Source organism: Coturnix japonica, chromosome 3 (assembly GCF_001577835.2).
Source record: "Coturnix japonica isolate 7356 chromosome 3, Coturnix japonica 2.1, whole genome shotgun sequence".
Lineage (NCBI taxonomy): Eukaryota > Metazoa > Chordata > Aves > Galliformes > Phasianidae > Coturnix > Coturnix japonica.
This window is the reverse complement of record NC_029518.1, coordinates 82,231,050-82,254,899: the sequence shown is the minus strand read 5'-3', so window position 1 is coordinate 82,254,899 and position 23,850 is coordinate 82,231,050. Positions and strand designations below refer to the sequence as shown.

The following is a 23,850-nucleotide window of genomic DNA, read 5'->3' as shown; positions in this document are numbered from 1 at the left end:
CGCTCTGGCTTCTCTTTAAACAGGAGAGGAAAGGGAGCTATAAGAAAAGTATGGCATGATACAATTACGGATGCTCTGAAAGTTATGAATTCAGACTGATGTAGATGTGGTCACTGAGACTGATTTTTCTTGTCTTTTAGGTAAGTCAGAAAACATGTTTTTCACATAATTTCCTGGAATCTGGTTTTCTATCATATAAATGTATTTGTCTACTACAATCTAGTGATATGGCTCAGGAAAATGAAATATATTCTGACATCTTACAAATATGTGAATTTAATCCAAATCACAAACTACAACAGATAAAAAGCAGAAATACAAGAAAGCATTCTGAAAACTGTTTGAAAAACAATGTGAATTGCTTAGCAAGTATCAATTTTTCCAAGTCTATTAGGATCAGGTAGCACTCCAATTCCATAACCCACTACCTCAAAAGAAACAGGGTAAAACTGGAGAAAGTATTGAGAAGGATGATAAAAATTATTAATGGTAATATATTCCAGACTGTAGATTCATACCATTAATATTGTGAATAGAGAATAACTCAGTACTCTTTCTTTCCCTGCAAGTACTAAAGAACATGAAGTGAAAACGGAAAGTGGCAGCTTCAAATCAAACGTAAGTGTAAACTTCCTCATGCACTACATAATTTAAACCCATAAACCTTTATGAATTTAAAACATTTGCATGGGTTCAAAGTGAGATTGAATAAATCCATGGAAGAAATCTCTGCAAGAATCAAATCAGCCTGAGCAGCTTAGCTACAGTTTGTTGGAGGTCTTAATTCATTTTATCCTTGCAATGATCTTTTGACTGCCACTAAATCATTACTGGACAGTGCCATATATGGATCATGACATACATGGATTTCTGGTCTGATCTAGTGTATCTGTTCTTAACAATTGCAGGTTCCCTTTTCTGTTGGTATTTGGTACGAAGTGCAGACTGTCCTTAAATCACTTTTAAATTATCATTTCATTGTTACCGGTTGCATATTTGGATGTTGTTACTTCAAAATATGAAATATGTTCCATTGTTACTAACACATTATATTTAAAAAATAATCACAGTGCACTATGATAATCTTTTATCACATTTTGACTTACTCAGAATAAAACTACCTTACAATTTCAATAATGGCATCACATCAATAAAGTTTTCCCCCCACAAATTTTGTTGCACTTCACTTTTTAAAGCTCTTCAGAGACTGAAGAAAAGTCTTTGCTTCGTTGTGAAATACTATTAAGTCATTTAAATGAATTTTAAAATGCAGAGTTTCTATGGTAATGCAGTTAAATGAGACTATTTTTCAATATGCATGTGATAGTGCCTTTGAAAGGCAAAATTCTTTTGATTCTAAAGCATTGGATATCTATCAGAAAATTTTAGAGAGCATTTTGAAATTGATATGTACTTCTAATATACTGAGGAAATAAATGGAAACTTTTATTTTAAAAATTAATGAAAACACAGTGACATAGAGTTTCATATGTAATATTTAGGAAGATAAAATAGAACACATTCCAATCATTTAAAGTCCACAGAAGCAATTATTTACCTTCACAAATTGGAGAAGATCCTTCAAACTGCAATTGTGTATTCAGTTTGCAGGTTAATATATCTTGTCCAACAAGAGTAAAACCAGGCTGGCATTTGTACTTAACAAAATCTCCTGAAAGAGTTATTAACAAAAATAATAATAATAATAAATAAATTAAAAAAAAAGTTAAAAATGAAAAAGAAAACTTCAAACTGAAGTATACAAACATCTCAGTTGAAGGGTGAAATATATTAATAGTTTTGTTGAAATTAAGGTGAAAACATGAGAAAGCAGGGAGACACAACACTATTGACACTGTATTATCACCTATTCCAAAGTCGTCATCTTCTGTAAACAAATCTGCATGAGGAACTATTGGTGGAGGCTGGCACTTCTTCAGCTGATAAGCTGCAAATTTAAATGAAAATAAGATTAAGTAATGGTGTGTTATTTTACAGAAAAATCACTCATATTTACACCTGCCAAATTACCAAAGCTACACTAGAAATTACAGTCTCTCAGTTAAAATATTTTCCAGTTTAAATGTCATGACATTACACACACAAAGACACGTATATATGGAGAGAGAGATAATATATATTTACTTTCAGTATAGACAGTATAGACTCTGCCTACATAGTTATAGATAGATCCACTGTTGGAGTGAATGCAGTTGTGATGCTTATGAGGACATATTTGCAACTATAAGGCTGCTCTTTTACGTGGCTGCCTTTACATGATAAAGCTAATCACAGATTACTTCAATTTCCTGGAAAATCTGTAAATATCAGTTACATTTCTGGCTTTTCATATGAATTGTTCATTTAAGCACATTGGAGAAACTAAGGTTTCACAGGTGTATATCTTTGTGTTAAAAAGAAACAGTAATATTAACAACAACGATCATATTGCTTACAGGTTAAACAAAACAAAAGAACAGCAATGCCTTTAACAAAATGCTTTCTCCACTCTTCAAATGTTTAAAAAAAAATTGTGAGCAGTCTCATAGGGAATATGACCAGCTCAGTAGTAGACACTGACCATTCCCCGTAGTTTCCTGTGCAGACACCATCCTGGAATGTGCAAGTCCCCTGCATGATGCCTAAAGGCTGGTACTTCAGCCTTTGCTCCTAAGATAAATAGAGTCTAGACATTAGGCTACATCACATCCTCCTCTTGTGAGAAAAGGGAAGAAAAGACTGCAGAATCTGAGTACTACTTCTGTGAAAACTACTCTATGCAGATTGATATCTTCAGATACACTCTTCCTATGTTTCTGCTTCCTATTCTTGTGAATTAATTCACTCTATCTTTTTGAATTTCAATCCAAAGCATGAACAAATTAATATACAAAATCTGAACGAATTCAGAATTAGAATTCAGAGTTAGAAGTAAAACAGAAATGCTACATTTCATATCTGAGTTACAGACCTGATTTGCCTAGTTCGCAAGTGAGAGGCCTAGTTTGCAGGGCCATGGCTACAGCCATGACTTTGAATACAGTACGTTACAGTGTGTGCCCCGGTGGCGCAGTGGCAGGAATGCCTCTTTGCAACACCTGAGGCCCGAGTTCAAATCCCCCCTGTGGCGCAAGTGGTAGAAGTGCTGCTCTGCTACACAGGGGCTCGAATCCCAGGGGTTGGACTCGATGATCTCTAAGGCCCCTTCCAACCCGCACGAGACTGTGATACTGTGTGATACTGTGTGAAACCACATATTAAACTTAAAGCTGCTGTTCAATGCTATTACATCGTCCCATCAAGATTTCAGTACACCATCTCTAAATTAATGAGCTGGTGAGGATTTTTGCTATAGCAATATAAATTAATTGATAAACAAATAGGACAAATAAACAACTCAAAGAATAATACTGGATAGCTGTGACTAATATTAGCAACAGAACATTGCTTATTCAAAGTAAAAATGAATTTTCAGATATTTTTAATGTGTTGTTTTAAAAACTAATCTGTACTGTTATTTTTTAAGAAGCAGCAAACTTACGGAGCCCTGGTAAGCCCTGTAAATAGATTTAATCAGTACCTCCCACAGTTAAGAATTCTTTTTAAAATTCACCCATTGATTGTGGTAATTAGACATCGATCATAGAAAACAAGCTGACCATGAAAATTGAGAACAAAGAATCCTCCCGTTGAAAAATCACTGTGAAATTTGAGGAGGACTTGATTGGTGGAACTGTATGCTGTTTCCAGAGCTGTGTTCCCACTGAACACACCCAGCTGAGGTGAATTATGGTCAGGACCATCCCTAGAAATGCAAACATGAAAAATCAGCTAAAGAAACACAGTAGTTCACTTTTAAATAGTCTCTTTTCTTTGTAATGTATATATAAATATCTATATATTTGATGAATGCCTTTTCTAATGATTTAGAACACATTTAATTCTACCAATATAATCTTCTTTCTGTCTTTCAAACCTACTATTTGAGAAACCAAGAGTAGTTTATAACTTTGTATTTCCAGGGGGTAAAAAAATGATTGATGGACTTTTTAACATTTGAATTTTTCTGTTTGTTTTTTTTTTTTTTTTTTTTTTTTTTTTTTTTTCCTGCCAATGTTTTCATATATATCAGCAGTGGAAAACAAAACAAAACAAAACATAACAAAAAACAAAAGTATCTGAAAAAGTCTTATGATCTTATTGTTCAACTGGATCCTTCAAGACTGTACCCATGGCTTGTATATATAGAAATGTGCAAGTCCATTCTGTTGTTTCATTCCTAAGAGTCTTTTTAATATAACATCTATAGGGAAGTAGATGAAAAGGGGTGGAAAAATGCTGAAGGAAAGGTTAAGTGTTTCTGAACAATAGGACTGATAATGAAAGAGGGCTAGTACAATGAAAGCATGCTGCTTTCATTTTCATTATCATCACGTACAACATTTAGCTCTGAACTTCTAGAGTAAATAAATAAAAACACTGCTTTAATCACTGAAGAATTTTTGGAGCTCTGTGACATTGTTTGTGGCCTTGTACATTACATGCACAGAATCTAAACAGAATCAAAAACCTTTTATGATATGTGTTTTAGATGGCTGGATATTACCTAGAAGCTCGCAGGAAGCATTTAGCTTTTGACCTTTCACTGTCTTTAAGCTGGAGGGATATTAGTTCACCTACAGCTGCACCGTTGAAAAGCCAAGCATTAACTGATTTTTTCTGTTTCAATTCTATCAAGATAATCTGGTTATAAAAAGAAATATCCATTGTATGGAGTAACTGGTTCAAGATTTATGAAAGGATATGTCATGTATACAGCTTTCAATACCATTTGAATTTTTAAAAAATATAATTTAAAGAAATTATTGTTTTCTTATTCAATGAATCAAAATTATCCACGCCTTCTGCCACCTATTTCAGCTCTAGTATCACTGATGGTATGTAAAAATGAAGTACTGCAGACTTCAAATAAAAATGAATTTTCAGCTTCTTCTTGCCTTGTAAATAATTGTCAGAGTAATGAGTATTGAATAAGAACTGGACAATTTACTTGAAGAAAACAGAAAGTTTAATCTTTTATTCAGAAGTGAATGTCAATTACACTAAACAGCCTACTCCCATCACTGATATATCAGAAAATAACTCTTAAGTTGTAAAAAAGCATGCTTGTGAGTTATGGGCAAACAGGAACTATGATAAATAAGATCTAACATAATTATTTTTAAATCTGACTGAAATAATATTCAGCATATTGTACAGCTAAATATGTTCAAAAAGTTGCCATGATTTTATGATTTAATAGAAAAAGAAAATCATCAATAGAGCATTTTTAATTAATTTATTTATTTGTCTACCACATCAGAGAGGACAGAACAACCTAGGATGCATTTTTGACATTTTAATGCAAGTACACAATAAAAAATAATGTCAATTTTTTTTTCTTTCTTTTTTTTTTTCTTTCTTTTTTTTTTTTCTGAAAGTAACAGATATTGCCTTCTATATTCATGGAATGCATACTTTAATATGATGGAGCTTTTTTACATCACTTTGACCTCTCTTTCTTATTTGGAAAACAGGTTACACATAGCTACTGCAAAGTACAACTTGTATTATGCACATGGAGAAGCTCAAAGAAGAAGTGAATGATGAGTATGTTTCAAAGTACTTTCAGAACAATAATATTATGCATTCATACCATGATATACCATGTTAATTATTTACATGTAGAGCTTCTCGTATATGCGATTCTTGGGCATACGTGACAGTCTAAAGGGTAAACTAAGCAAATACCAAAGCTCAGCACAGTAAGCATTCAAGAAATGACTGAAAAAGATGTAACATTTAAATAAATAGATAAATAATCACATACCAAACAGCAATGTAGTCATTCACAGGTTCAGTTTGGAGTAAAGTAAAATTGATATAAATCCCATGGCCTGGAGGAACAACAATCAACCAAGTACAATCCTTGGAATTCGGGTATTCATCTGGAAATCCTGGGGAATAAACTGTACCATTCTGAGCAGACACATTATAGCCACAAGGAGCTGAAAAGGAAACAGATGAAAAGTTAATAAATTCTTTTTTGTGTTAAAAGTAATATATCAAAATGCTTCCAGATTCTAACAGCTCCACTGAACAATCCTATCTAGGTCTTGAAGGCAGCATTTTTTCCTTGGTTGCTAGCTTCTCTGAGATAAAAAGTATTGATATTTCTAATAAGGAAGTTTTCCTGGTGTGTTTCAGATTTTATTGCTTAGAATCCATCAAAATCTACTAGAGATGCTGCTTCTATTGAAACAGTTAAGACATATTTAAAAAGTGGCATCTTCAGTTTGCATTCAGGACGAAGAACAAATAAGCAAAAAAAATCTACCATGTTTCCATAAAACTGAACTCTAACTGAACTCAAATCAGTTCTGAATAAATGGCTGACTGTGCTTCCATTGTCCCAAATTCCATCTAAACTTTTTTGACAGCTTTTAGCCACATTTGTGAGTACTTCAGTAGCAGTCTGCATGCTGATAATTCTTTTTGGCAAGTGAAATGAAGATAGAGGAACAAATTAGAATATTCTTGCTGAATGAAATCTGTAGACAAGTCTGAGGTAGGAAAAAGTGGTTGACTCAATTCAAAGGTAGAAAACATATAATAGTATCTTAGAATGACAAAATCATCAAGATTGCAAAAGACCTCCATGATCATCAAGACCAGCTGCCCACCTACCGCTATTATTGCCCACTAAATCATGTCTTCAGCTACCACATCTCCACAATTCTTGACCACCACCAGGGACAGTGACTCCACAACCTACCTGGACTGCTTGTTCCAATGCCTGACATCTTTCTGAGAAGAATTTTTTCCTAATATTCAATCTGAGTCCCCTCTGGCAAAATTTAAGGTTATTCCCTCTTGTCCTGGGAAGTTGTCTCTGTGTTTTGGGACCCTGGTAACCACATCAGCTTTCTAGATACACAAAGTCTCTATCTGAGAGTGAGAGCTCAAGAAGGTGGGCTTGTTCTGTACCTCAGATCTGAATCCCAATGGCCAAAACCACCCTTGGACCCAGTTTCTGTCCCTCAGCTAGGAATATGTGATTTGAACATGTTCCTCGCATCTGTGTGATGTTTTCTCACTGTACATAGCAAGTGATTTTCTCACGCTCTTCAGGGGCCCTCCTAGAAATTTCAAATGCTACACAGCACGTTGCCCTACTTAAAAGAAATCAAGACAATCACACACATAAAAAAATCCTTGAAAAAAATTAGTTGTCATAATCAATAAAAAAACTGAAAGATACCATTTAGAACTATAAATTACTGCTAAGGAAGGTGACTGACAAAATTATCTGGGCTTTAGCTTTTTACATTACAGAGTAGCATAAAAGTGCAGTTCTTCAGCATGAGCTACATTACAAATAATTTGTCAGTAGTCTTTAAGTATTATCACCTCTGAAGTAAGCAAACTATCAGAAGCTTACCTTCGCATCTGGGGAAACGATAGTTCCAATTCCTGTTGATCCCATGTTGGCATGTGAGAACAGGCTGCCCCCTCAAAACATATCCAGGATAGCATTCAAATGACACTGACTGACCTACACTGTAATCAGAGTTGACTATATATCCATTCAAAAAAGGAGGAGGATCTGGGCAGTTCTGTAACTCGTAAGCTGGAAGACAAAAGTACTTTTTAATGCTTAGTCAGCTCTTAAGAAGTAGCCATTAATTTAAATTCCATACTACAAGTCAACACTGTAATGCCAAAATTCAGCACCAGAATGAATATCACACATATCAATAAGTAAAAAAGTCATCCATTTGAATCATTCACATCTTGATAGTGGAATCAAAGAATCAGCTTGAGACAAAGCAAAGGAAAAATCACAATCTGGAATAGAATGCATTACTATTTTAGAAATGAACAGAATAATAAATTTGAAAGAGATCCTCGAAGATAATCAAATCCAACTGTGAAACCACAATGTCACATTTGTTTTGGACTTCCTCTATTGTCAACAGAGAGAAACAGAACATGAAAACTACTGCCTTTTAGGAGTAATAGAAGAAAGAAATGGAATAGAATAGCAAAGCATAGAATAACATAGCATCAAATATCAAAACATAGAATAGAATGAGAAAAGTTCAGTTGTAAAGGACATTCAAAGAACGCATAGTCTGATAAATTTCTAGGCTCAGATCTGGTGCCCATGTTCTGGGAAATAATAGTTTTATAATAGGATATCCAAGAGACATGGAACTAATACCTTTAATAAATCAGAAGGTTATAATTATAGAGGGCATCACTGTGATAGAATTTCTTGATTAGATCAAGCATTTTCTTAAACTTTATTTCTCCTCCATTTAAATTTGTCAAGTCTGAAATCTAAACTTTTTTTTTTTTTCTTTTTTTTTTCCTAGGTGCAACAACATTGAATTCAAAAGCTTCACAGAATTAAACTAATAATAAATTTGATCAAAATCAGTAAGTGGCCACTTCTGCACTACTATTGTCAAGATTAAAATTTACCATGTATCAAGGTAAGTGTTCCTTATAGAGTTATGTCCATGCAAAAAAAGTCATGCTAACAATTCATCATCTATATCGTTAGAGTTTACATTTTCAAAGGCCTCAAATAATAATAATTATACTTAATTAATACAAAATAACATGATGAACATTCAGAGAGAGCCTTTATTAATAACAGTCACAGAGATACAAAGACAGTGTGAAAGCACATTTTTGAGTATTGGAGTATTCCTTCAAATACTTAAATAATAGGTAATTTTACAGGAACCAAAAAGATGAGCTTGTTTAGAAATGGTACACAGAATCATTCATAGATAAGCAATTTCCTATAGATAGGATAAGCAAGTAACTGCTAAGTACTATTATTGAAAAAATGAATGTCTTGAACCCTGTGTAGTCAATTTACAGTTGTGAATTACTGTAAGAAGAGAGGGAAGTTCAAATGCACAGTAACTGCAGTTATTATATAAATATATAGTAAATATGAGCATACATCTTTAAGTCCATGCTCTAAATGTACAGTAAGAAATATGAAGATATGTTTGAAGTATTTTGTTATTTTTTCAAAGCTAATCATGACAATACAACAATATCAAACTTCAGTATGAAAATATTTAGTAACTACTGTCTATTAGAATATTTGAACAAGCCATTTCAGCGTAACGAGACAAAACATTAAGTGTATTGTGGTTAAGTGCCTACTTAAAGAAAAGCTTGTACATAGTTGCTTCACTAAAGTATAGGTACTGTCGTGTTGCAGAACTATTCCAAAATCATCAAAGAAATCAGACACTCCTTCCACCAAAAAAAAAAAAAAAGTTTTTTTTTTTAATAATTAAAACTTAACAATCAGAATTAATTGCTACTAGAGAGAAGATAGAAAAATCTTTATTCTACTCTAAATACAGTTCATTAAAATCTTGTGTTAAATCTCATTAACTTTTAATAGCATGATTACTCTTGCTATCATTATTCAGATAGAACTATTAAAGCCAATATCATGAACATCATTATGAATTAATTATCAACATCTTTCAACAAAAGAGAAGACTAGAAAGATTATTTAAAGAACTTACTAAGATTAATGTATAGAATTATGTAAAGATCTACTTTGAAAATAAAATTAAAAATATATATATTTAATAAACAAATACTTCGTCTCTTATGAAAGATAGAATGGAAGATGTGAGCAACTACACACCAGTGAGCCTCACCTCTGTGACTGGGAAGATCATGAAACAGATCCTCCTGGAAGCTATGATGAGGTACATGCAAGATGAGGACATGATCTGAGACAGCTAGGACAGTTTCACCCAGGGCAGACTGACCAATCTATTGGCCTTCTATTCTGGAATGGTGACTTCAGTAGACAACGTAACAGTAACTGATGTCATCAACCAGACTTCTGCAAGGCCTTACATACAGTTCCACAATTGTATAAAATTCTGTATATATTTTTACAGCAGAAACAAACAAATGAACAAACAAACAGCAACCTCTAGAGCCTGAAAGGAAGCCTAATATAAAGGAAATCTGTGAGAAAGATTTAATTCCAGACCTGTAAGTTGTCAAATATTTGAATTTTAAAATGATCTCTTGCGTTGGCATTTCTTTGTGCAATATATTTTCCACTGGTGAGAAATGAATGTAAATTGCTCAAGGAGTATAACTGATTCTCTGCTACCTTGCTTTTATGATTTAAATATATTGCTTTTATGATTTATATGTTTTTTTCTATGTTACACTAGCATCAGGCTGACTTATTTTGCAAATGCTATGAAAATCTTTTACATTCCAATGTGGAAATAATTATTTTACATAAGAATTGCAGACAACTGAGAACACAAACACGCAGATGTTAAGTAATCTTACATTTAAAACTTCTTAACAATCTTTCTGAATATTGAATGTAACAGCAATAAAATTATAAAACATGCCTTAATTTTGTCATGAGTTAAAAAATCATTTTCTGTGAGCCCCCCCAAGTTAGTGTTCACATCCATTAGTATTTCCTTCTTAGGACAACTTCTGAAATCATATTTAGAAAAAAAGCAATTTTCCAACAGATCCCTTTTTCCTTCTCAGATTCTCCTGTCTCAAAAACTTCATTATAATTATCCTTTTGCTAGACAGAGTTTGTAAGATTGAATATATTTAAATCATATCGTGTATGTGCATGAATGTGCTCATGCTGTATTTCCTGGATTGCACTGCCTTCCAGATGTAACAAGGTGAGAGATTCTCACCTCATACTCAGCTTTACAGGATACTGAAATTCAGAATAGAATTAATTCCAGTCATACAACCTATGATTCACTCAGGAAAGATTATGTAAATAAAATATTTACCTGTTTTCAATAAAGAAGCCTTAGTCCAAATGAGAAAGTTATGTAGAAAAAGTTATGTTCCAGAAATATTAAAAGGCTGGAATAACAAACTATAGCCAGAGATTAAAAGTCACAACAATTTCTTTCAACCATTAGACTAACTGTATTATTCTGTGTCCTAAATTCTGTAGTTAATTTCTCAGAGGCCATAATGTTTATTTCTCCTGACCTAGCAAATATCAAGAGTCATTCCAACTACAACTCACAAAACTTCAAGAACATCTTATTCTTACATTATGAATACTTTGAATCAAAACTACACATTCTACATTGTGGCAGGAAAGTTATTTGTGTTTTATATGAATTATAAAATATGATATTTTTTTTAAGAATTACAAAAGAAGAAATAATAGCAACAGAGAGAGCCAGTGCAATCTGAAAGCACAGAAACAACAGTGTGAATTAGTGTTATGTAAAGAAAAACAAGCACATTCAAGAGATTTCATTTTGAAAGAGCAGAAGACCAAAATCTGCTTGTAGAATGCAGAAAAGGAAATAGATGGAAGAGAGAAGATATTTAGAGTGAGTTTATTTGATATATCCTAATCACTTAGAAATAGAATGCGGCAGTGTTAGCAAAAATTCTCATTAGGAAAAGGATCAATAATTACCTTGTAAAATAAATCAATATTAATTCTAGAATATTTAATATGTGTGTATATTGTTGTGCATGTTCTTTTTTTAAGCTTTGAATTAAGTATGTTTGTCTTAATCCATAGACTAAAAAACTGCATTCTCAAAAAAGCATTCAGGAATGAGTCACCACAGGCTTTCAGAAGTGATGAGTACTGCATGCTACTGAACTGAATGATTGTCCTAACTGCAGAAATTGTTTTGTTTATCACTTATGGAGATGCATTCGGTAATACAAATACATCTAGAAATTAGCATTTTAAGAAACAAAGTATTGAATGCTGATTTTATTTTATATTTGAAATATGAATGATTCAAATGTCAGTTAATTTAACTGTGTCTCTTGGCTCTAAATTTTCTATCTTCTACAGACTATCAGGATAGTTGCTAAAGTCAGTATATTCTTATCAAATTATTATTACTTTTGAGAGCTTCATGATTTTTTCCTGTATTTGATGCACAATTCTGACATTGTAAAATACAGAAGCTTCCAAATTTTTATGAAATATTTTTGATGGTTTTCCTTTACACCAGAAGTACTACAACAATTTTCTCCTTCACCTAAGAAGTATTTCATGTTATGCCTATCTAATTATTTTTTTTAATATTTCATAAGCATTGTTCAGGTTTTCCATGCATCTCTGTTTATCTATTTAAACGAGGGCAAGTTTTCAATTAATTGATTATGAGTCCTGATAACACTTCTGTCATTAGCTGACAAGTTTCAGACATCAAGAAGAGGGAGAATTTGCCCCAGGCACTGGAGCAGAGATTCCCCTGTATTCAGTGGAGAAAACAACAGTGAAGCAGGTGAATGTAACCTGAAGGAAAATATGTTCTGTGGAGAGCCTCAAAGGAGAAGGTTCCTGGTCAGAACTGCAGCCCATGGAGGACCCATGCAGACCATTCCTGGAAAACATAACCTGTTGTACAGACCAATGTTGCAGCGCTTCTTAAGGAACTGCAGTCTGTTGGAAGCCCACACTGGATCATTTCATGAAGGACATCACAAGGGAACTTGTGATGGAGTGGGTGAAAAAGAACAGGGAGAAAGGAGAAGCAGATGATGAAGTGTTATTGACTTGCACCATGTGGAGAGCAGAGATAGAATAAGGGGAACGGGAATTGGGTGTTTTTCATTTACCTTTCATTCTCACTGCTCTATACTGTTATTAATTGGCAATAAATTAATTAAATCTTCCCCAAGCTCAGTCTGTTTTGCCTGCAATGGTAAATGGTGAGTGATCTCCCTGTCCTTATCTCTACACATGAGCTGTTTGATTGTAATTTCTCCTCCCGACCAGGAAGAAGAGATAACTGTTTGGCAGTCATCTGATCTCTAGCAAAGGTTAACCCACCGCAGTGCTAATTTGTACTTTGATATGAACTATCATTTCCATAATCATAATAATCCATGTACAGTAAGTCCATTTTCGTCAAGATACATGAGAAGACATAGAGATACATAAGATATTTTGACTAGAAAGCACACAAATTATTTTATTGTACCCTTGTTTAAAGTGTCATAAAGAAGTGACCACAAGAACATGAACATATGCTTTCTGTGGAAGGGGATAGAAAACTTAGCTGAGCAAAATGGAATGTTACCTACAAATCTGGCAGTACTACTCAAACAATTTAAGGTTTAACTCTTAATTTCATGATACAAATTCCTGCCAGTTAGGAGATATTTATACAAGCTTATAACGATCCATTGATTTTCTAGATATGATCTAACGTTTACTATATATCTGTATGTATATGCAAATATCTGCATATTTATATAAATATAGGCTTATATAGATACATATTAAAATCTTAGTTAGGAAATTGGTAGCCTAAAACAAAGTGAACTAGTCATAACATTTTGTTAATCTATTTAAATCCTGCAATGAAATTTAATAGCTTTCAGTAAGATTGCTTCAAAATTTTTGAAATATGCACAGTCATGAAATTTTCATGTCCTTAATGGGGAGGAAAAAAAAAAAAAAAAAAAAAAAAAAGAGGCCATGCAGATGAATAAAACATCCAAGAGAAGAAGATCATAAAAATGTCACATGTTCAAATACCAAATATAGCATTTGATAAAATAGGTGAAGAGCAGTTTTCATTTTTTGTTATTTTTTCTATATCTATACTGCCAAAATATAATTTCATCAACATTTTTAAAACAACTCATACTTTACTTCAAAATCCTTATTCATTATACCAAGCATAGTAAGGATATATAAATTCAAAAACAAGACAGCAAATCATCTGGTATTATGCCAGAATAGACAGCATTGTCTATTAACAGTAGACTAAAACAGGATGGAAGAGGGCATTTACTACGTGACTTTTCAGCAAATGCCATGACATTGGTTTCAGGCTTTAACATCAGTAAAAGCAATATTTCAATTCATTAGTGAAAGAGTTTAACCTATGGATGAGACAAAATAGAGATTTAGTTTCTTCAATCTATGCATTTTAAAATGTTACAAAATATTAGTAAATCATATAAGTAAATTAAAAAATATCTTGTAAAGTTTTGGTTTTCATTTTTTACCTCAAATTTCACTGCTATATTTCCAGCTTACCTTGGTATGTCAACTTAAATCCTTGCCTGTTTTCTGAGTGGTCACTGTAGAAATGGACAAGTGTTTCATGTGTAGTACTTAGTAAAGGTGATGGGAGTTCCATTCCACTAAACTGGCCAATCATAGAGCTGGTGTGGTAAGGCCCATTCTGAATTTCAAGAAAATCATGATTTGCTTCAGTAGAGAAATTTAGAAATTGAATATGTGCACCTTCAGCAAAAAGAAAAGAAATAAAGGAAGAAAGAGGGAAAGAGAAAAAGTGCAAAAGAAAGAGAGGTGGAAAAAGGAAAGAAGAAAAGAAAAATTAAAAATATTTATTTCTACAGCATTTAAATACACATACACAAAAAAAAAGTCAAAATAATTACTATTAGCAGTATGTTTATTTTCCAGTCATACTAAAAGTAGGATAATTAAGTTTATGAAAAAGCAGTTGTCCCATGTGAATGAAAGCTTCTATTTAATTTTTATTTGTTTGTTTGTTTCTATCTATCGTATTATAAACTTCTAAATAATAATCACACATTAAAGGTCCAGTGAAAGGAAACTGCAAAGGCAGCAACTTGTTATTTGTCACATTCATAAAGCAGCCCATGGAAGAACTCAGGAAAGGAACACATCACAAATCCTATTGCACTACAAAATAATCAGATACTGCTGAAATAGCATTTCTCTACAGCAGGATTGGCCTCTGAAGACAAAAACAAAATGATTGAGTTAAAGTGATGTGAAATACTAAATGTCTTAAATTTCTCAATGACTCTCTTATTTAGCAGTAGAGATATATTCTTCATTTCAGAAGAAGATTGTGTAGACCAATTATAAAGGGCAATTAATTCATTACTTTATAAATAAGTTATTGAATTATAATTATTGATTATTATGAATTTTCATAGTTCTTTCTTTCCCACTATCAGTATATTTTCACATAATGAAGAGAGCAGTATGCTCTAGGAGACTTTTAGCTCCTGCAATTTCATTGTTAGACTTTGTTTAAGCACACCAGTGTATTTGTACTAAGTCAATAAATCACATGCTTCACCCAGTTACAAAGTCTGAATAAATATCATAAAAATTGATGGAAATAAAGGAATGTTTACTGTGAGATGAAGTCACCATGAGGTTAATTATTTCAGAAGAATTTGAACAAGTCAGTACATGTTCATGCAAGTTCTCCTGCTCACTTTGTGCACAGTGCCCCTAACTCAGTATCTTATTCAAGTTAAATGAACATAATGTACTTGATGTAGGTAGTAGATTTTACTGCGTAAATACCTGTTGTAAAGCAAATGAAAAGCACAGAAAATAAACCCATTTGCAGAGACGGGTGTAGTGAATTGAATATGAGCATTTAAAAATAATTTTCCTATTTGAGAGAACTAGCATTGAATTTACACTATGGGGGATAACACTTCACAGCAAGAAAACTTATGCAGCTTTTATTTCTGATAATAATAGAAGGATGTTTTATATTTGAAGTTATAGATCACATTATTCTTGATTATCTTCTCAACACAATTATTATTCTTTTTCAAAGATATTTTTGACAATGTTTACAAGGCAAACCTTTTTTTTATTTGGCCACTGTTACCTGGGAGATGGACTAAAACTTTTGAATGCTTTTAAATTCACTGTGCTAGAAATGAAGTTTTGTCAATTTTCTTATAATAAATATCATTAAAAGATTACTTGAAGAACTATGAATGGATATTAACAGAATAACTCAATTTAAATTAGAAGTTAAATTATATGTTTCATCTGAGATATTCCTGTGCAGCATATTTCATTTGCTTTTAAATCAGATTCTGAGACACACTGAGTTTTACAAATAACAAGTTGCTTTGCTAGACACACATTTCTAAACTGCGAAACATTTCCAACTCAAAATGGGTTGACAATACATTCAACTGGATATTATCTGTGTCATAACAGAAATTCTACACAGATTTACACATATACAAAGGCTATCCAAATGTAAGTTTGCTTACCATATCCAATAGGCAATAAAATTTTCCATGTACAATCCAAGTTACTAGGGTAATTTCCTGGAAAACCTGGGCTTAGGATCACACCACCCATGTTTGTCAGAGTTCCACCACATTTAGCTATTAAAACAAAAAAAAAGTCACCATTCACTTTAGTAATATTGATTCTTAATATCTGGAACACTGTTACTTCAAATAAATAAATAAATAAATAAATAAATAAATAAATAAATAAATAAATAAATAAATAAATTTGTATTTTATCCTTGTAATCCCCATACAGCAAAATGTATCACGTCTCATGAAAGAGAAAACCAAAAAAGAATTCGAGTAAAATGCTTAATCTACGCAATATATTAACTGTGATTTTACTGTAACTCTGTAGGTTCATCTGTAGAACGGAAAAGCCATTTTCTCAGGCTTACAGTTGTGCTTAATAATGTCTGATGCTATGTTGGGATAGACTTCATATTCGGAGGACCAGATCTGAATTATGATCAAGATCCATGATGCAGATCTATGACTTGAGTGAAAAAGAAAAAAAACAACAAAACAAGCAGTGAAGTTCTCCAGTTCAGAAATGATGGTCTAATTACATAAAACATCTGCCTTGCTTAGTGTTTGTGTATGTTTTCTTTAACAAGTTCATGTGCATAGAGATTGAAAAGACATTTTCCTTATTCAGGATGAGCTTAAGAAATCTAAATAAAATCTTGTAGTTTATTTTGATTATTTGAGGCAATTTAACACTACTCAGGCCTATGAGCCTTCCTGCCAGCTATTACAGTGATGTACCATCTGGTAACACAACTGTGATACTGTGAATTGTGGCCATTGAACTGAACATCTGAGAATGGTCTACCAGATAAACCACATAAGAAATTGAATTTAAATTGGAAAACTCCATCAAAAAGATGAAAAATCAGTCTCAAAAAATCTATAATCTCTCTATCTCTCTGTGATGTTAAATACAGCATCAACTAGAAAAACAAATAATAAAAACTCACCAACAATTTTGTTTTGCATTTCTAGAAAAAATAAATAAAATAAATATGTGTATATATATATACACATATATATATATATATATATATATAATATATATATATATATATATAAGGTTGATGGGTTTGTTCTAAGAGTTTATTTGTTTTTGTGGAACTTTTAACACCTCCAAGAGAATACTATTCCATGAACTGTTTGAAAATAGGAATTACATTTAATCTTCATTTAAATGAGGATGCTCTCTTTCACACACACACACAAACACACATAAAGCCAACTTACTAAAGAAAATGTCTTTTCCTTCAACTGATTTGAAGGAACTGACCTGCTTTCATGTTAACTGAAAGTGACTGCTTCTGCAGAAGCTGAAAACTCAATTACTATGTAAGTAGGTTCAACTATGATAAGAAATCTTTAAAACCATTTCACGTTGATTTTGCTGGATATCATATCCATCTTTTAAATAATGTTAAAAAGAGCAGCCCTTGCTAACTGAATGTTAAAGTTAAAAGCATTCACGATGAATATATTTCAATACTGCAGTGATAAAATATGATGATGGAATTGTGCTTCTCTTCCCTTAATTTCTGATTTTTATTGAAACGAGCATGCCAAGATATATCAGAATGTTGACTCTCTTAAACTTTGCTTAATCAAGAACCAGTCAATAGAACAACACTGTTACTTACAAAGGGAAAACACAGATCTGCTGAATAAGATCTTTGTGTGCTTAAAGAGGAAGTTAAAATCTTTTAGCAACTTTCTCATATGAAAAGAGCTAGACTCTTTTTCACTCCTGCAACTCTTTGTCATTTCACTATGTCTGATGGCTTGGCTTCTGCACTGCTCTCTATTGCAGGCAAACTGCCTGCTTCTCTGAGAAGTCTCCTAGGCTTTTCCTGACCAGCCTTATGATTTAGAAGGTTCTTCAGTCTCTTTGCTCTGCGAAGAGTAAATGCTGACTTTTCCTCCTTTCTGAAGAAGATTCAGCTCAATTCAACATAGAATATTTATGACAGACAGTTGATGTCTAGGTTTCCTCTACGTATTTTCACAATTATTTTTTTAAACAATATATACATTAAATATAAAATCAATTTTCATGGCTATTTCCCATTTCTCACAGATATAAACAGAAACTTAGCATGTGAAACAGAATTATGTGATGGAACAATAACACAGAAAAAAAAACAGCACAAAACAAACAAAAAATCAGCAACAAAAACAACAAAAAAGCCAGATGTATTTTCAGATGTTCAGAACACACAAGAAAAAACAAGTATGTATCCATACCAATGCAGAGAGGAGATGGATAGTTCCAGCGTCGAACTGTTCCTGGCATACAAGAGATATGAGAACGGCCCTGTTTGGAAAAGGAAAATATTCATAATGGGACCTTCCAGCAAAGAGATCTACAAAGGATTTCCTTATCTTCCCCACTTCTTTTCATGTATCACCCAACTGTATTATAATCACTTCCATGTAAACTATTTTCAAATACATCAGTTTTCATAATCTTTTTTTACTGTAAAAGTGTTGTAAAATGCTCATCATTTCAACAACTTGAAAATCTCTTCAAATTTTCGGGCTAAATATAAAAGGTATTACAAGAAAGAATCCGCTAACTATGCACATTCATATGGACAAATCAGTTTGCTCTCCACTTCATTCCAAGGTCCTGGTTCACAGTGTAAGCACAATAGTTCACTTTCAGCCTGAAATTTGAAATATGGACTGAGAAATTTGTTCCACATCTGCTGCTACAGATGGTATGGATGTGGATCATGCCAAAACAGTCATCCACAATTACCAGCAGGGCTTGAACTCTCACATGCCCTTACAATATGACAAGCTGCATACATGTAATATCTTGGCAGAGAGCTATAGAAGTACAAATGCCTTTTTATTTAGCTGTCATTTTTAATTTATCCTGCCTATCTTTAAGAAATATCATGTATATCAAACAGAATCACATGGTAGCTTGTAGTGAGAAAATGACATGGCTGTAATCTGCAGAATTTATTCCTATGTATGTCAGGGTGGCTGCCCTGAAATGACTACAGAACACTTCCAGTTTTACTTGCACCAGGAACAGTTCAAGCAGAAAGCTCAAGAGTTGCACAAACACTTGTGGGTTGGTTTTTTTGGGGGTTTTTTTTTTTTTGGTTTTTGTTTTCTTTTTGTTTTGTCAGCCCTGTCCTCTGTGGAACTCAGTTTATGGTATCTGCTGTTGGAATAGAAAAGCTGAATAAACTGGCAGGAATGAAAGTCTGATGTAATGACTGAGACATGGGACTGAGAGCTAGGTACTGTTATGGTGTTACTCATTTTGATATGTGAAATTTGGGGAAGTTGCATCTTTTCTCATTTTTTCCTATTTAGTTCAGTGAGGTAGCATATTTTGGCAATATAATATTAAATTTTATTTGAATATTATTTGTCCAAAGCACTCAACTTTAGGAAAAAAAAAAAAAAAAAAAAAAAGGAAAAAAAAAAGGATTCAGTTAGAATCAACAAACTAGTAAAAGAAAATTCATTTGTTGAACTTGCGTTCATTCAGTATGATTACTATAAAGTAGGTAACAATAAGGTTCACACAGAGTTGTATCAAATTATAGCAAAAAAACCCAAAACCTGCACATTTAGTTAAATCTGTTTTGACAATCTCTAAAATACAAACTGAAGCACTTCAGAAAAAATGTGTTTGCATGTAAAATTTTGATTTTCACTAAAACTGACAGTAAATCTTTTTCTTATAAACATTTTTAATTTAAAGGAAAAGAGGAAAAGTAGCCACGTACTTATTGTATCTTTTTAGTTACTTTCAAAATGGATAAGTTCTTGAATAATTTACTTAATTAAATATTTCCTGTTTTATTTTATCATCTCTTCCCATTTTTCTATGATTGCACATTTCTGCTGGGGTTGAGGGGGAGAGCAGTAATTTAACTACCACAGTCAGGAAAACATAAAATGGACCATAAAAGATCTTCTGAAAAATAAAGTGAAATTATTCCTTTGGTTTCAAGCTTCTTTCCAACAAGAGAACACTCTGATTTCAGTCTTTTAAAGTTCCCTCCTGGGGGAAGACACTTAATCCTACAGCTAGCAATTACCTTTCTTATGCATCTCCAGGTAGTAGTTTAAGCTCTATGACTTTTCTGGTAAGTCTCAATTATAAACTAATCCACACCTGATTGTTATTGCTAGCTGTGAATAAGTTCACTAAAGACTGAGGGTAAATCCATACCTAGAGTGAAGAAAAAAACAAAACACCGCCAACAAAAAAACAATTTACACACAAAAGGAACTGCAAATTTATGCTGATCTACAGTCATTGAATAGCAAACATACTGTATCTTATAGAACTTAATTTCCATTATTTATATATTGTTTTACTTGGAGACATTTTTACTCATCCTGGCTGAAGAACATATTCTACATAAGTGTCTATGAACTTTATTATAGAAAAGTCCATACAGCATACAAATATTCATCATTATTTTGAAAAGGCTTAAAGTCTTTCCTATTTATTTATTTATGAATTTGGTTATTGCAGGCTCTTTGTTTTACACTTAAAACAAGATAATGAAACTATTTTTTGTAAGATTCCACAGTTAGGATTAAATTTGTATGTGTGTGGAAATTCAGTTAAGTCATGTCTAAGTTAATGAACAATATGCAATGAAATTTTAAAGAGGAATTTCACTGTAGGATCCCTGCAGATATAAAAACATGAGTGCAGTTAGGCATATTCAAGAGACAGAAAAGACATGCATATGTGCAAAGGATATCTTGTGAGATTGTGACACGTACACTAAAACTTACCATTACCACACAGATCAATTTCTTATGTCAAAACCTCTTCTATACAAACATATTATTGTTTTTTTTAAATTAATATTACATTCACAAACTCAGATTATTGTACTTCCTTTAAGTAAAAATTGATCCAAAACCCAAGACATAGCTAACACAATGCGTGTCTTCAAAATATTTCCCATACAAACTCCTACCATTTCTGAAGTATGCACATTCTAATGTTACCACTCCACATCAACATTTAAGCATTACTATTTTCAGTTCAGTCAGAAAGTACAATGAGGCTGTATCTCAAAGGTTTGCCTACATATAATATATGCAATAAAAAACTGAACCATTCCTTTTTTCATACTCAAAACTCAGATGTCTCATAGCTGAAAACTTAAGGAGAGAATATGCAATGATGGGCAATACAAATAGAAGTCACCCCATCAAATCTAATCAGTGTGAAGTTAGAAAGTTTACCACAAGCAGGTACTTGTCTTAATGCATAATATTAAGGTGAGTCAGCTTTTAGAGACGGGTAACTATTTCTAATGTCTAAAGTTGAATTTAAACAGACATTTCAGGTTAGATAGCTGGTTTTTAGATGGAATAAACTGGATTATATGTAATTTCATCTCAGTAGGAATCAGCATAAGGTAAGTTTCTCACTTTGTTCTATCAGATCACTGGCACTGGCTACACACAATAGTTGGATATTTGTCTATATAAATTTCAAACTTAATGACTCAGAAGCAGCGGAATGGCTCATGGTGAGGAGGTGCTAAGCACCTATCCCAAACTACAAAAACAGCAAATATCTGCCAGTATCATCAGTGATGCTTTCACAATAGCCTGGAACTGAATAAAAGTACCTCAAGAACACAACATACCTTCTCTACAAATATACTAAGGAGGAATTTTTCTAGAAGTAGGCAGAAAGTGTTTACTTTTGCCTTAGTATGACACATTTTACAATAACATTAAATTCACTGTTGTTGAATCCAGTTTATTACAGGCTAATTTCAAGGTAGATTCTTTATTGAAATAGAATGTTCTGTGTCTAGGCATTAAAAATCATACAATGTTCTTAACGCATACAAAAAAGAACTATGAAAACACCTGTACTGGTGGAAGTATCTGGAGCTGTTCTGTAGCCTTGAGACCAAATAATGTTCTTTTGCAATCATCTACATCGTTTTATTCCCCTCGAAAATCATCTCCAAACCATACTGTCATTGCTCAAACTGCTAATTAGGAATAGTCTTTCATTTGCGATAATTACTGAACTGTGATATATAAACTAGGACAAAACCATGATAGCAAACAAATAGGATCACAAACAAATAACACTGATTATCAAATTTCAACACTCATACCTTTGTTTTGGCTGTAGTAATACAGATGCATCTGTAGAGTATTGCATTTCATCATATACTTAGTTCAGTGATACTTCAAAATGGAAAGAGGTTAATGGTCTTTAAAAGGAAGTCATAATAGAGTTTGGAATCAACATTTAATGGCAGCCAGAGTTTTTGAAAGAACCATAAAATTAAAATACAGTTACAAAGTTTGTAAAAGAAAGAAAGAAAAACAAACAAACAAATAAACAAACAATAACAGAAAGAAGGAAAGAAAGTAAAAGAAAGAAGTACCTGTAATGTATATCCTGGTTCACACTGAAATGACAAAACATCATTCACCATGTATCTATCTCCTGATTTGATCCCATTGCTAGGAATTACAGGTTCTGGACAGGCAGTAAGTCCTACAGCTGAGCAAAGTAAAAACAAATATTGGAAAATCATAAATAACAGATTTTCACTGATATTTTCTAATAAACTTTCTCCACACCACTGTAGGTTTTGTTTGTATGTTTGTTTTTTTTTAACACAACATTAATTAAAAATGTACTTTGACATTAAACTGAAATGTTGTTTAAAACATGGAAATTTTCAGATCTGTCAGGGCATGACTGAAACACAAATATATACACTATGACTGTAACAATTACTATGTCATGTTGTTTCAAGATATTATGCCTTTGCGTTGTCTTTAACCAGTATGGTAATTCTAGTATATTAAACAGCATGCTTTTTTCTTGTGAGGGAAATAGAGAAAGAATGAATACACTTCATGTATATTCTACCTTTTCAGTGATAGAACTACTGAAATTACCTGGTAGAACATTTTGGAACAGTATCTAGATACAAAGGCCAAATTTAGTCAACTTGATCTCATCCATTAACTGCAAAGAAGTTCAAACATCTGAAAACAACAATAACAACTGACTGAATGCTATGAATATCTTCCTTATGGAATCCAACCTCTTTGGAGACACAAAGTGCAACTTCACACGGTTAAGTACAGAAATCACAGGATATTTGGCTCTACTCTAACCTCAAATGCTTGAGTGTTGCTTAAGATCATGAAACAGTACCTGAGACGCTAATCCTAATGAAAAAAAACACAATTTAATTTGAGATCATGCAATTTAGAAATTTGATACAGACAAGGTTTTAACTTGATGCAAATTTATGCATCTACATTTCATTATTGCCTTACAAATTTTAAATATGCATTTAAGAATGTGTGTTGTTTTTTTTTTCCCTCACTTCATCTAATTTTGTTTGTAGTTCAAGGTATAGTTGAAATGAAAACATTTTACATAATGAAGGATACAGGAGTGTGAAGTAGTTTTTATGCATTCTCCAGAAAGTATTGCCCCTGAGCCATTTCCTGGAGAGAGGTTCCATGTAAGGTCCATACATAGGTTCATGCACATTCTTTCTATGCTGTGTGACAGTTATCAAGCTATGAATTTCAGACTTCATAACTGCTGCATGAATTATCCACCTAAACATTTTCTAATTTGCACAATGAGAATTATTTAAGAATTAAAAGCTACAGGATCTCCCTGAAGTACTTCTGCAA

The 23,850-nt window shown here is 32.6% G+C and overlaps 1 protein-coding gene across 1 annotated transcript in view; it reads right to left on the bottom strand.

Annotated features, from left to right (window-relative positions):
• The window catches only part of CSMD1 (CUB and Sushi multiple domains 1), an 883,217-nt gene that overhangs the window by 70,553 nt on the left and 788,814 nt on the right, over positions 1-23,850 (bottom strand). Inside the window, exons 38-46 of the mRNA XM_015859302.2 lie at positions 22,572-22,690; positions 18,406-18,475; positions 16,111-16,227; positions 14,123-14,332; positions 7,481-7,669; positions 5,870-6,047; positions 3,660-3,805; positions 1,868-1,948; positions 1,559-1,672 (exon numbers count right to left, since the gene is read on the bottom strand). Of these exons, the coding sequence (XP_015714788.1) occupies positions 1,559-1,672; positions 1,868-1,948; positions 3,660-3,805; positions 5,870-6,047; positions 7,481-7,669; positions 14,123-14,332; positions 16,111-16,227; positions 18,406-18,475; positions 22,572-22,690 (1,224 nt within the window). The remainder of the gene's footprint in view (positions 1-1,558; positions 1,673-1,867; positions 1,949-3,659; positions 3,806-5,869; positions 6,048-7,480; positions 7,670-14,122; positions 14,333-16,110; positions 16,228-18,405; positions 18,476-22,571; positions 22,691-23,850) is intronic.